The sequence below is a fragment of the Lepidochelys kempii genome, chromosome 2, assembly GCF_965140265.1.
Source record: "Lepidochelys kempii isolate rLepKem1 chromosome 2, rLepKem1.hap2, whole genome shotgun sequence".
NCBI lineage: Eukaryota > Metazoa > Chordata > Testudines > Cheloniidae > Lepidochelys > Lepidochelys kempii.
In genome coordinates, this window is record NC_133257.1 from 224,747,157 (window position 1) to 224,762,694 (window position 15,538).

General features: G+C 40.8%; 1 protein-coding gene across 10 annotated transcripts in view; it reads right to left on the reverse strand.

Moving 5' to 3' along the window:
• ANKIB1 (ankyrin repeat and IBR domain containing 1) overlaps nt 1–15,538 on the reverse strand; it is a 154,663-nt gene that overhangs the window by 44,665 nt on the left and 94,460 nt on the right. For all 10 annotated transcript variants that reach the window (XM_073333976.1, XM_073333978.1, XM_073333979.1 and 7 more), the window contains 3 exons: nt 11,407–11,615; nt 8,249–8,337; nt 1,732–1,876 (listed from right to left, as the gene is read on the reverse strand). In XM_073333976.1, coding sequence (XP_073190077.1) covers nt 1,732–1,876; nt 8,249–8,337; nt 11,407–11,615 — 443 coding nt within the window. The remainder of the gene's footprint in view (nt 1–1,731; nt 1,877–8,248; nt 8,338–11,406; nt 11,616–15,538) is intronic.

A 15,538-nucleotide genomic window follows, 5' to 3' on the forward strand; every position in this document is an offset into this window, starting at 1 on the left:
ACAGCATGTAAATTTAAAATGGATTACCTGTTCCTGATTATCTCAACATATGGACACACTTATTCTGGAATAAGAGTACCTTATTCCAAATTTAAGAGCGTTCACCCACCGAGTTAATCAGGAATTGCTATTCTGGAATAATTTGCCATGTAGACAAGTCTTACTGCAAATAATCCATTATTATTACAAATGTATTTAATACATAAACTTTAAAATTTTACAGTGCATAACTGTACTGCAGATTAAGAAATAAAACCTATGCTCTCTATCACCAATCTCAATATAATTAACTGCAATAAACTTTTAAGAACCAAAATAAAGTAACTCAGAAATTTGCCTCAATTTTTTCCTGTCAGTGTAGAATGTTTTCCCTTTTATTAATTATCTAAAATAAATTATGTGGAAGAAAAGGAACCTCTGGCTGCTCCCCTTCAAAATTTTGCTGACTTGCATGTCACTCTGAAGGTGAGGCAATGGAGGACACTGGATCAAATCTGGGTATCAGATCCCCATTTTGATGTATAAAATTTTATGACCTCATGCCGAAGTGACTTGTAACATATCTAAGTCAGTCCTTGTACTAAACATGTCTCTCCCCTCTCCACCCAGTGAATAATTTAACAAGTTATTTCAAGGATCTACACTACAGGCCAATAACCTGCAAAGTTAATTAAAAGGTTATTTCTTAAAGATGCATTCTGCAGCAATGGAGAAAATAAAATTAAGCATGAACCAAATCAAGATTTTCCAACTTCTTTTCCTATCTGGGTTATATAGGAATCTTCTGAAAGTATGGGCTCGAGCAAAACTCTAGTGATGTGAATAGCAGGTACTGTACTCAGATACAGTAAAAATTTCCCAGAAACTGTGAATGGAAAGAGTACCGTAACTCATTTATCAAAATATTCTTACAGAAACTCATTTTAAAATATTTTTTTATGATGTGCCAACAAAATATTCTTGGCAGTTTAAAATCTATGTGTTGCCTTTTCTGGACATTAATTTCATCAACCAATTTTACAAGTACTGAGAAAGATTATTAAATTGCCCAGCATGGAAGTGTAGTTTCTGTGCTTGAGGAAAAATATAATTATTCCTTTTTAAAAGGTCCTCAACAGCATGCCAACTCCTTCATTACCATATGTAAATTATATACAGTTCAGATCTACAGTATTAATATATTAAACTCTACTTAGAAAAGGTGCAGTCATATTTCACACAGAAGTTGCATTGTAATTGGAATAAGAAAGTCAGACACACACTAGTCCAGGAGTGGCCAACCTGAGCCTTAGAAGGAGCCAGAATTTACCAATGTACATTGCCGAAGAGCCACAGTAATACGTCAGCAGCCCCCCAGCAGCTTCCCTCACCCACTCCCAGAGTCTCCCACCCACCAGCAGCCCTGCCAATCAGCGCCTTCCACTCCCTCCTGATCAGCTGTTTCCTGGCATGCAGGAGGCTCTGGGGAGGAGGGAGGGAGGAGTGAGGGCACAGGCAGGCTCAGGGGAGGGGGTGGGAAGGAGTGGAGTGGGGGAAGGGCCTGTGGCAGAGCCAGGGATTGAGCAGTGAGCACCCCCTGGCACATTGGAAAGCTGGCACCTGTAGCTCCAGCCCTGGAGTCAGTGCCTATACAAGGAGCCGCATATTAACTTCTGAAGAGCTGCATGTGGCTCTGGAGCCACAGGTTGGCCACCCCTGCTCTAGTCACACAGGAACAGCTTGACAGTTTACCTTAATGTCAAACAGTAGGTATCTTTTGTCCATCTCCCTGGAAACCACGCTTTCTATGATCTCTACAGGAACAAGCTGGAAGCAATCATATGCTGGGCAAAAAATGTTGTGAGCCTCACCCTCCTGAATTTTCAGATTCAAAAACCTGCCAGAATTGTGTCAGTCAGAATTTGATAATAAAAAAATAAATAAGTCAAGAAACTGATGAAAATTAATTGTCTTTATACTAACTTAATAAAATATACACTTTCATTTACATCTCTTTTTAAAACAAGAAATATGAATCATCCCTTGGTTTTTACACTCAACAAGTACCTCAGATTTGAGGAGGCATTTGGTGAAAAAAAAATGAAGAGTCCACAAGTGAGCAACTGAAGAAAGTACTTGAATGTATGTATGTGTGGTTTATACCGGTCTCCCATTGGCAAGAGCCCACTGTACAATATTTAATAAAAGTGAGAAAAAATTCTTCATTAAGTCCCCAAAAGTTGTATATACCAGTACTTAATGTATGCACTAATTAGTCTGACAAGTAATTAGTTTTTACAATAAATAGTAATCCTTGTTCTTGTCAAAATACGGTTTGAAACACGTAAGTGCTTGATTTAAACAAATTAATAGTTAGCTAGACTAAATCAAGTTTGGAATGGCTACCTGTTCCCATCAGCTATTAATTAGTACTTGAAAGAAGACTCTTCTTGTGAGATCATAAAAAGATAGTCAAACTTAAAGATTATTTAAGCCTATTGTAATTTAGGCTATGTTTATACTACAGATCCTCTGACAGCATAAATATGCCAGCAGAGCCTCCTAGTGTAGATGCAACATATGCCAGCAGAACAATGTTCGTTACGTCAACAGAAGCACTCTTCTTATGGCATTTCTGCATCTATGCTGGAGGTTTTGTTGGCACAGCTATGTAGGCTAGGTGTGTTTTTTTCACACCAACTAACATAGCTATACCTGTATCTGTTTTAAGTGTAGACCAGGCCTCACAAAACATATCAAGAGTATCTTTTTTCTACTATTATGTTTTCCTTTTTTTAAAGCTTTCTTCCTATTTTTTTCATGCACCATAACAATACTGTTCTGAAAAACACCAAAATTCATTGGCAAAAAACATCATTAACAGCATTAAGGTTGCCTAGCACTTCCTTGTACTCTTCCACAACATGGAGGGTAGCTGAACGTAAACCTTTGAAAACCAAGGAATGGTGTGTTCTGGTAATGCGTTCTGCAGCACAGCCCCCCCACAGTTCTAACAAACCAAACAAGACGTATCTCTAACAAAATCTGTCATTTTCTGAGTTATGATGATATGGAATTGTGCTGGACATGCTTTTTTGTGTATGTGCACTGACCACTGTGTTAGATGTAACTGTTTTAATCCGAGGTTAGATTCACCAACTTCCAAATCTCCTTAGATGACAGTGCAATGTCTGGCACCTGCAGCTAAAGGGATCCAGGATTCCGTTATGCAGGAGTTCTGACAATAGCCCCTTTTGGCTCTAAAACCTAAGAATGCATGAAGTTCAGGGCTGTTAGACTGCCACTGTCACCTCCCAGAAGCTAACATGCCAATGGTTACGTCAAGGAGATAGGGAACTATTTCCACTGAATGCATCCGATGAAGTGAGCTGTAGCTCACGAAAGCTTATGCTCAGATAAATTTGTTAGTCTCTAAGGTGCCACAAGTCCTCCTTTTCTTTTTGGAACTATAAGTGTAATTCATTCCATTCACAGATTGACAGAGCCAGAAGAGTACCCAGAAATTACCTACTACAGGACAGGCCCAACAAAAAAAAAAAACAAAAAAACAGACCACCACTAGCCATCACCTTCAGCCCCCAACTAAAACCTCTCCAGCGCATGATCAAGGATCTACAACCTATCCTGAAGGACAACCCATCACTCTCACAGATCTTGGGAGACAGGGAAGTCCTTGCTTACAGACAGCCCCACAACCTGAAGCAAATACTCACCAGCAACCACACACCAGGCAACAGAAGCACTAATCCAGGAACCTATCCTTGCAACAAAGCCCGTTGCCAACTGTGCCCACATATCTATTCAGGAGACACCCATCATAGGGCCTAATCACATCAGCCATACTATCAGAGGCTCGTTCACCTGCACATCTACCAATGTGATATATGCCACCATGTGCCAGCAATGCCCCTCTGCCACGTACATTGGCCAAACTGGACAGTCTCTACGTAAAAGAATAAATGGACACAAATCAGACATCAAGAATTATAACATTCAAAAACCAGTCAGAGAACACTTCAATCTCTTTGGTCACTCGATTACAGACCTAAAAGTGGCAATTCTTCAACAAAAAAACTTCAAAAACAAACTCCAATGAGAGACTGCTGAATTGGAATTAATTTGAAAACTGGATACAATTAATTTAGGCTTGAATAAAGACTGGGAGTGGATGGGTCATTACACAGAGTAAAACTATTTCCTCATGTTTATTCTCTCCCCACCGTTCCGCAGACGTTCTTGTCAACTGCTGGAAATGGCCCACCTTGATTATCACTACAAAACCCACCCCCCTCACTCTCCTGCTGGTAATAGCTCACCTTACCTGAAAACTCTTGTTATAGTGTGTATGGTAACACCCATTGTTTCATGTTCTCTATGTATATAAATCTCCCCACTCTATTTTCCACTGAATGCATCCGATGAAGTGAGCTGTAGCTCACAAAAGCTTATGCTCAAATACATTTGTTAGTCTCTAAGGTGTTACAAGTCCTCCTTTTCTTTTCACTCCATTCTAACACTCTCTTGCATATTACTCCTGGGGGAATTCTGCTCCAAGAAAAATAAAAATTCTGCAAAATTCTGCATATTTTGTCAAAATAATACTATATAATCACACCAGTTTCAATTACTTCGGTAATTTCCAAATACTGCTTAGCAACTATGTCTGTAACAATACATACACACACAAAAAATTTCCCCTGGAGTAGAGAGTTAAAGAAACCCCTATGACAACCCAGTTCCTGTTTCTCTGCCTCCCCAGAGCCCAGCTAAGGGGCCAGACACCCACAAGCCCTCTCCCCAGAGCCCAGCCCCGGGGTGCCCCCTGCCCAGACACCCTCACCTCCTCCTCCCCCAGAGCCCAGATGCAGGCCCCCCCAGCAGAGACACTCACTCCCCCTACTCTCCAGAGCCCAGGGATCCAGAGGGAGAAACTGGGTCCTGGACTTGTGTGGCGTTCCCTGCATGCTGCCTCCTTCCTTCAGTAATGCCAGGAACTGCAGCAGCTGGGAATCCTCCAACTAATTCGCCCTCCCCTTCCCTGTGGCAGTGTTTTTTATTTTTGAGTTGGGATGCTGGGGTTTGCTGGGTCCAGCAGCCCATAGTGGTGGCCTGCAGCTCTGCAGCCCATTTCTGTAAGAAAAAAGCAAATTCTGCATTGCGCAGTGGTGCAGAATCCCCCCAGGAGTAGCATATTCTCAGTGCCCATCAAAACTCTACACCGGCACTGGGATTTGCAAACCGCCATGAAGCTTTTATGCAGCTTGTTAACACACATCACAGTGCACCACAAGGCTCAGTCAGTGGCAACCAAAAGGTGATATCCCAGACGGGATCCTTTGGACAAAGATAAATGGGTGCCACAGAAAGGGCAGCTTGACCCTGTGTCCTTCCCGATGAGATCGCTGTTGAAATGGGTGAGATGCATATTTTAGGAAAAACAGGAAGCTTGTCTATATGTGCCCTCAGGGATGTGTCTGTCAGGGCCTAAAGGCATGCAAATTCTGAAAAAAACACATCTGGCTAATTGATGATCAGAAGGAAACCTCTTGCTTAATCTTTGAAATTGCTTGGTCAACAAGTTTTCTTTGAGTGACGTGTTATTGTAATACTAATGAATAAATAAGGGAAGAAATTTTGGGGTAGTTGGACTCTTCAGGAACTCTCCCTCTTGACACATCTTGTGGTCTCCCCCGACAGACGAAAGATTGGCCATCGGAAGACTGACGTTGTGCCACTTGAGAGCCACACACTACTTCGGTAATTATTGAGAATTGGGGGTGTTTTACTAACCTGTTGCAGGTGTGTGCAAGAGCTTGAGATTAAGTAAAGGTTAGCTTTAAATGAGAGCACTCTTGTGTTGTCCTGTTTGTGCCAGCCATCTATCAGTTGAACAGCGTGCCTCCCTTGATTTATTTCCTGACACCACCTTCCACAGAGTAAAGATACCAAGAACTTTGGGTTGAAAGAACCCCAGGTAACACCAGTAGGGCTGGAGGGGCCACGGAAGGAGGCAAAGTGCTGGTGAAAGGGCTGCAAGGAACACTTCTTCCAGCTGGGAGCAGCAACAGGGAGAGGAGGAGAGTCCCAAAATCCCTAGCATAGTGGAAAGGAGCTCTGCACACCTGTCTGCAGCACTGGAGGCTCACAGAAGTGTGAAGTGGCCCATTCATCTTAAAAGGATGTCTAAAATGAATGAGGAGACCTCCTGGAGATGAACAGAGCTTTCAACAGTAGGTCTGAGATGTGTGAACTTCCTCATTCAACTTTTTGGGAGTTCTTTCCTGTCAATCTCAGCTATATGTGCCTCGGGCATGCACAGAACATGCCTGTTCCCAGCTCCCAGTATAGATCTTGTCTGCCATGCCTAGGAGTACTTTAAAGCAGCTCAATGAGCCCCTCCCAGCTCAAAACTGATCCATCCTGGCTGAGACTCTTGTGTCAACCTCTCCGATACCATTTTCCATGTGACATCTAGTCTCTCCCATCAATTGACCTAACATCATGCTGGGCTTCATATCCCGGACACAGTTTTGCCTGCCTAACTGTCCTAGAGTGGGATTTGGGTACATGGCATTGAGGGAGACCTGTGGTGTGCTGACTGTCTTCAGAATTGCACATACCACTCACACTTCCAAAAGGAGCCCCGCTGAGCCCTGAACACCAATCAAATGGCAAATTGGTTACATTAAGTGTGCACAGCACACAAAAGTCTCCCTAGGAGAGCAAACAAACTGATGGTCCATGGTCAAGGTGCAGTGCTTGTTTCCTCAAGAAACCATGTAACGATCATTGCTCAGTGATTGTCCCTCACAAAGGAGTTCCTGAGGAAGCTTGAACAGATGCAAACTCTCTATAACCAGAACACACACTGGTTTTGTATAGAACTTTTGGATGGGCTGTATATGATGAAACCCCTTGCCCAAATGAAACCAGACTTGCACCACTAACACTATCCTGGCCTTGATGAGGTACAGAATTTTTCAAAACAGTCAAAATATGCATGCAATTTTGAAGCAATTTAAATTATCAGCTCTTAAACAGAAAGCTCTGCCCTTAGGGCCAAACTTCCATAAGGACCCCCTCTGCAGCTCCTAACCACAAACAGAACGCAGGCAGAGATTAATCTCAGAAGTCTGCTAAGGGTAGGACTTGAACTCAGTACTTGAACTCTCAGGCGTTGTTTGGGTTCAACAGCTACAGCATGTTGTGTGAGCTACCCAGTGACCTGATGTCAGCTGTGCCTCACCACAGAGCATATGACCTGCATACATGCGGCAAATTGCTGTCTGTGCCATATCACCCAAGTCAAAAGCAGTTTGTAGAACTAATGATAACCCTTACTATCTTTAAATATATTGCTTCCCCAAAGTGATAGTGGATGCCTGACGTTAGCTGAGCTGTAACTGATCAGTGATATTAGTTTGGGGTCAATAAACAACATATTTTAGCCATGTGTATGCAAAGAAGAGAAAAAGAAGTAAGAACTCAACAATTTTACTGACAGGGTCTTTGGGGGTGCGGGGTAGATGACACTGTATCCCAAAAACCCCTTGATCAAATAACTCCAGATTTGCAGCACTAGCCCTAACCAGATCTTTATACAGCACACCAATTTACAATACAATAGGAACATGAATGATTTTTTCTACATGCTCTAAAATCCACGTTTTAAATAGTAACTCACATTTAAGGTTGTAACGAGCTTAATGCTCTTACAAAATACCACAATAATGGATGCACTGGAATTAGGCTTTATCTACACTAGACAAGTTGCATTACTTTAAATTTAACAGTATAATTAAAGCAGTACAACCCTCCCTACTGTGGATGCAGTGATAGTGGTATAAGGTCATCTTTATACCACTATCGCTGCATCCACACTTGGGCTTTTACTAGTCTATTTCAGTAAAAGTCATACTCCTAACCAAAATAGTTATACTGGTAAAACTTTTAAGTGTACACCAGTTCTCAGACAATTAGGCCCCAACTCAGCAAAGCACTAAACAACATGCTTAAATCCATCCCTATTTGGCAATGCACTTAAGCTTGTACCAGGGCCAAAGCCATCGCTATGTACCCATAAGCCAGTTAATGGCCATTAAGAACAATACATATGAAAGTATTCCATATGGTTCAGGACAGCTACATCTCAACATTTGACAATGGCTATGCATTGGTTGTGATTTCCCCCCTCTTTAAAATTGAAAGTCTAATCATTTTCAAAAAAATGCTAAATGCATATACTCACGCCTCCCAGCATGATCTGCAAAACTCATGTCCACAAGGCATATCCACTGGGTCTTCAAATACAGAAATATTACACATACAAATGTCACACTGTAGATAAAGAAAAAAATACAGATGAAGGAAAGAAAAACACACTCCTGTGTGCCATGTGCAGAACTCAGGAGAATTACATAATAAAAATATAAAACCAAACTACTGTAAGAAAACAGGCCATGTACAAAGTAGGGAAAAATCTTTTATGAATGTATCAAGGAGAAAATGTTGCTTTATGTTCAAAAAAATTGAAAATGGAAAGGTGTATGTCTTCATTTCCACACACTTCTCCACAAACATTTAGTAAATATTTTAGGAACCTGTGCAACAAATTTTTGTATTGCCTTCTGGGATCTCCGCCACCTCCAGCCTTTAAGATGTTGAGCACTCTTAGCTCCCAATAAAGACGACAGTAGCCATATCCTGCACCAGTAAAGTCAATGAGAGTTTTGCCACTGACTTCAACAGCAGGAGCAGGACTTGGTAGACAAAGTCAGTCGTATGTCATAGGAGGTATGCTGCCCCGCAAAGAATCAGGCCCAAGGCAGGGTGGAGCAATTTAAACAACTGAATTAAAGTTATGATTTTAATCACTTGATTGAAAAAAAAAATCAGGTTGAGGTTTGTAAAGCTGATTTGAAAATTTGTACTTTACATCTTTAGTTCAAAACGTATAATGAGCTAAATTATAAAGGCTCCTTCCTTCCATGTTGTTAGTGGTAGGATATCTTATTTGAATTTTATAAAAACTGCTATCAGAAAAAAACCAGAATATTGAAAGTTAAGACCCTGATCCTGCAAACACATAAGAAGATATGCATGTGACTGAATGCACCCTGTCGGGGTGTGGCGCTCCCTCGCTGTCAATCTCAGAGGGAAGCCAGGTCTCTTTGCTGTCAGGCCCCTGTAAGGACAGTCTAAGAGAATGGGGAAGTAGCAGTCTGAGTGTTCAATCCCTCCAGCAGGGTAGAGCAATGAGTGGTTCAGGGGCCCAAGCCCTCAGGCAGGGCGGGGCACCGAACAGTCTAAAGCCCAACCATCAGACGGGGTATAGTCAGGTATGGTCTCGGTACCCTGGCCTTCAGATGGGGCAGGGTACCAAACACAGTCTTGGGTTCCAGCCCTCAGGCAGGGGTAAGCACCCAGCAAACAGCTAGGGGGCTCCGACCAGGGGTTAGCGTCGAGCAAACAGTCTACGGGGCTCTGGCCAGGGTAGGGTTGCCAACTTTCTAATTGAATACAACCAAACACCCATGCCCTGCGCCCTGCCCCTACCTCTTCCCTGAGTCCCCATCTCCTCACTCCAGCCCCCCTCTATCCATCGCTTGCTCTCCCCCACCCTCACTCACTTTCACTGGGTTGGGAAAGGGGGGTAGGATGAGTGAGGAGGTGCTGGCTCTGGGCTGGGGGTGCAGGAGAGGGTTCAGGGTGTGGGCTCTGGGAGGGAGTTTGGGTGTGGCAGGGGGCTCAGGGCTGGGGCAGGGGTGCGGGTGCAGGGTCTGGGAGAAAGTTATGGTACTGGAGGGGGTTCTGACTGGGGCAAGCGGTTCGGTGTGCAGGCTCTGGCCGGGCGGTGCTTACCTCAGGCGACTGCCGGTTGGCAGGGCAGCAGGGCTAAGGCAGGCTCTGTGCCTGCCCTGGCTCCGCACTGCTCTTGGAAGCAGCCGCTGTGTCCGGCCCTAGGATTATCAATTTTTGTGTTTGTCTCACATAAGGATGTTAATGAGGCCCAGGATTTGTCTTTTTGTGTATAGATGACCATTTTAAGTGAGAAACATCTTAATAGAAAAAATCTCTATGTAAAATCTGAAATTCTAACAACAATCGTACTTGTTTCTTTAGTTTCCTAAAAGATCCACTTTAACAACTGAAGACTGTAAAACAGGCAGTAAACTACCTATATATAATCTAAATGTGTGTGTATATATACACACACACACACGCGCACACACACAATTTAAATCCAGATCCTGCATTCCCATCATAAGCCCCAATACTAAGAAAAGGAAATATACAATACAACATACATTTGTCACTTCATTTCATATGCAGTTAGTACTTTTCAGGAAAAGTATTACAGCAGATATAACAAAGGATAAACTCTAATGCCATATACCTTTTTTGTAGTATTTTAAAATTAAAGAAGTAAGGGTTGTCTGTATACTGAATGCAAAGTTTTACTTTGATATGTTGTCCAGGGATAACCCAGTTACAAAACTATGCATCTCCTAGAAAAATAGGTCACTGAGCACAAATTTTATAAAGTTACAGCTGTGGATTACTAAAAAGAGTTCTGTCTTCCAAAAGAACATTACTGATTTTAATGAAAGATGCTTTCATATTTTAAATTTGTGATAGCCTTGTAAACTGCTTAAAGCAGCCTGCACACAGCAAAATTATTTATAATCTTACAGTACAGTCATAGGCTGACATTTAAAATACAAACAAAGAAAACTGTTTCCTAACAAAAAATATAAAAAGGGAAGATTAAAAGCATTTAAGTATGTTCAAGGAAATGGATACCATGGAATTGAACATCTAGATAAAAAGTCTCCAAAGAAATGCTGAGCTACACACACTTGGTATGATCCTATCTCGTTAAATCAGAATATAATGCAGTCAAGCTGAAAACTTGTTCCAGCCACATGCTCAATGTGTGTCATTATAAAGCCAATTGTTAAAATGAATCAGCACAAGGGGCTGGACCAGGCAACCTCTTGTACTCTCTTTCAACTCTACATTTCTATGATTCTACACACACTTCAGTGTTTGCTTACATTTAAGAAAGAAAGAAAAAAAACTCTCATGTCCTTTCCAAGGTTATTTTGCAAAGATAAATGACAAAATAGTTCTCTTGCACTAAGTTGGGGGGGGGGGGAGGAAAGAGGGGGGGAGAGAAACAGGAGGGGGAAGTCAGTTCAATTTCCCAATTAATTTCAGTCCTATTTGTAAGGCACTAAAACATACTTTAAAAACCAACTGCACAATGATTATGGAAGATTTTCTCACAAGTTGCAAAGCATTATATACCAGAACAACTTTTTAATAATATTTAATATATTACTTTGTGCCTCTAACTATTCACAAAGTAATAGGCAGTTAATCTTTCTTAAGAATAAATCATACCAGAATTGTCTCAATGTCTCCCGGTGACAGACTGATTTCATCAGGGGAGGTCACAGAAGAGCGAGTGGTGCGGGGAGTTCGTGGAGAAGGGAGTGTGTCCCAGGCATTATACCCACTTGGAGGTGGAGTTGGCATTTGAACACCTGAACGTTGGCAGCAGTTCTCTGGATTAGACATCCATGCTTCAAGTAATTTCTCCCTGTCCCAGTCTTCAATAAATATATAAATAAAATTATTTAACTATTATAGGATATGGATTTGTTTACATTTTATGATTGCATCATTAAAAAGATCTATATTTTACTAATAAAATTAGAGGTGAACATAACTTTTGAAATACTGGAGACTGCAGCCCTCAATGGACATTAATTTTACAGTATATATTTTGGGATAACATACAATATACATTATTTACAGCTAACACCACTGCTAGTATCTCCCTTCTATTAATGTCAACCATAAACTAAATGGAAAACTTATTCTCACTTTCATATGATAAAAGTTGACCATTCAGTTTAGATCAATTCTATTTTTTCTTTTTAAGAACCACATTTTTATTGATTCAAGTGAAGAGTTAAAAGCAAAGGAAGAAGAAAACTTGCAAAACAAATGTTCACAACAGGTATCATGAAAATATATGAAACAAGTAATTATTACAAGTAATAATTTCTTCATGTTATATCTGATTCTGCATTTGTTGCCCACCCAAAACTCTCACTGAATTCACCAAGAATTTTTTGGGCATAAACAATGCAGAACAGCCATTAAGACCCTGTTCCTGCAAGCTCTCATGCACAGTAGTCCCATCATCTTCGGTGAGACTACTCATGGGATCAGAGTTACTGATATGGAGAAGTATAAGAAGTTACTTATGGACACTTACAAAGTAAGTCATTACAGCTATCAAATGTTAGCATCTTGGGGTAGACTGACACACTGGGAGAAATTCTGGCCCTGTTGAAGTCAGTGGGAAAACTCTTGTTGACTTCAGGGTATGTCTACACTGGAATAAAAGACCCATGGCATGGCTGTGGCTGGCGTGGGTCAGCTGGCTCGGGCTGCGGGGCTAAAAATTGCTGTGTAACGTTTGGGCTGGAGCCTGGGCTCTAGTATCCTGCCCTCTCATAGGGTCCCAGAGGTTGGGTTCCAGCAAGAGCCTGAACCGTTATACAGAAATTTTACAATCCCACAAGTCAACTGACCCAGGCTAGCTTTGGGAGTTTAACTGCAGTGTAAATGTACCCAATGGGACCAGGATTTCATCCATTGCTACTAATTTTCTGTAAGAAGCTGTAGGTAGATGCAATGCCTCAACAGCAATTCAGGAAGGAATTGCGAGTTAGTGTGCCAATTCCCCATCTACTTCTCTCCTTGCTCTAGGCAGGAAATAATCTGCTACTGGCCCATAACTGTATCAGATTACTATTTTCCCACTCTGTGCTGGCTCAGCTCTGCTTGCCAGTACATTTGTGTGTGGGGAGAGAGAGAAATGTGGAGCCTGCTTTTGTCTCCTATGCACAGACTGTCAAGACAGGCCAGCCCACATAGGAAAGAAGCATGGAGATGCCTTATACGCTCTTCCTGCCCTGCACTGTGGCAGAGGACAAGTGACAATCTTGCTTTTATAATCATAATTCCCCTAACCCTAACCTCTTCTAAAAAGGGGCAGAATATCAGCATATGAAAGTTTCTACCATCCACAAAACTGGAAGTTCTGTGTGCAGCAGTTGTCACCATTTTCACTAACTTCTGATTGTATAAAACTGCATTTTCTAATGCTATGAATTGGGGGAATTGTCCCCCAGCAGTCTGAGTTTCCTATGTTATAGCTGTAAAAAGTTTGACATATTGATATCTCTTTTGAGATTGTTAAAATTATTTGGTTTTAAGGACTTACAATATGAAGGCTTTTGCCTAAGTATTACATTGAAACAATTTTACTTCCACATATGAAAGTTATTCAGTTTGACCTGAAATAGCTGAAGCTTTTGCCATCTATACAACAGTCAGTTTGAATATGTGATATTTCTTAAATACAAAATTTAAAATTATTTGAATTGAAAAAGAATTAATTTATCCTTGCTAGGATTTTTTGTAATTCTACAAATATTATTGTGACCCTTCCATGTTTTCATGTGTACAAATATTAAATTCACAGTTAAAGTTTTCTATGGTACGAATGAACTACAGTAAAACAAATGTATACAGAGAGATAAGGTAGGTGAAGTAATATCTTTTATTGGACCAATTTCAGTTGCTGAGGCCACGTCTACACGACCCATCGGATAGTGATCGATTGGGGATCGATTTATCGCGTCTAGTGTAGACACGATAAATCAATCCCCGATCGCTCTGCTGTCGACTCCGGAACTCCACCAGGGCGAGAGGTGGAAGTGGAGTAGACGGGGGAGCGGCAGCCGTTGATCCCGCGCCACAAGGACGTGAAGTAAGTGATTCTACGTTGATCTCAGCTACGCTATTCTCGTAGCTGAAGTTGCGTATCTTAGATCGATCCCCTACCCTTGTGTAGACCAAACCTGAGAAAGACAAGTTTTTTCAGATCTGCCCTAAGGAAGAGCTCTGTGTAACATCAAAAGCTGGTCTCTCTCACCAACAGAAGTTGGTCCAATAAAAATATTACCTCACCTACCTTGTCTTTCTAATATCCTGGAAGTAACACAGCTGCTGCAACAACATTGTATGCATAAATGAATATATCAGCAGTTATTAAGATTACAAACAAAGATGGTGATTTTTTAAAAAAAGTTTAAAACTACTTTATTTCAAATCTAAAAACAAACAAAACATTCAACAATGTTAGTTTGCCAAATTTCTGTGCCTATTTTTAGATTATTTTGAATCTAAAAATACCAATAGTGTAAAGAGCATCCACTTACATGGACAGATTCAGACTGAAAGACAAATTTGAACTGATATACTTTACCATATCGCTGCGATTTTAAGTCTCAAAAAAACAAAATTTTCAAACATTGTCAATTACACAAAAGTTCATTTTATTTGTTAACCATAAGTATCTGATGTTTATAAAAACCCTAAATTTTCAATTTTTCCTAAGCAAATGTTTCATAAATAAAACTCCCTAAGTTATTGTAAATAAAAATTGCATGTGTACTATAAGTAAAGAAGAAAATATAAGTAGCCCTATTCAATAGTGATATTATCAAAGTATTCATTTTGCATATCAGTAGGTCAATCACACTGAAATTTGCTTATTGATTTTTCATATAAATGAAAATGTTATGGAGACATGTTTGCATAATTTGTCCAAACTGTACAACATTTTAAAGATTTCATTGATTCCATTTCATCTGCTTAAGGTTATGATACTTGTGTAAAATTACTAGATTGCAATAACAAAAAATTGCTACTTTTATTACCAGCATAACATATTATGCCATTTTACACATTATCTTGTCTTTATAATCTTTTAAACAGGAACTTATTGAACTTGAGATATTGCTAAGAGCTATAAGAAGTCCTCAATACTGATATATGTAGTGCCTTTTTAAATTAGTAGTCGGAGCAAAGATGTCCTGCTTGCTGGATTCCACTGTTCTTTTTAGTAAATCATGAGCTGCAGCGTAGGTTATTAGCTGAACTGTACTTCTTTTACCCTGAAATCAATTATTTTAGTATGAGCTGAATTTGAAATTGGAGTGCTCTACCTTTCATCCTACAAGAATGAAGTTTAAAAAGAGATAATAATATAAAGGTTGGTGTTATGGGATTCCCTGCGGTGCAGCCTGGGACTGAGAGACCGCTGTGCTCCCTGAACTCTCTGCAGCCTGGGCTGTCTCTCACAATGCCTTGCTAGTGACCAGCAATGCCTCCAGGTGCTATTATCACTCAGCACAACCACATGTGAAGACCCCACACCCAGCTAGATTGCATGAATGCTCCCCGAGCCACTCATGAATCACACAGGGAAAGGCACCTGAGTCAAATCCCCCCCAGCTCCCAGCACTGTACCCCAGGAATATACAGTCTTGCACTGCTCAAGATGGGCAGTGCAGACTTATTAATTGGTTCACCACTTTTATCAATGAAAGTGGACATACACCAGTCTTTGCAAAACCTGAGCAGTTTTACCACACACTTCAGGCAAATTCAC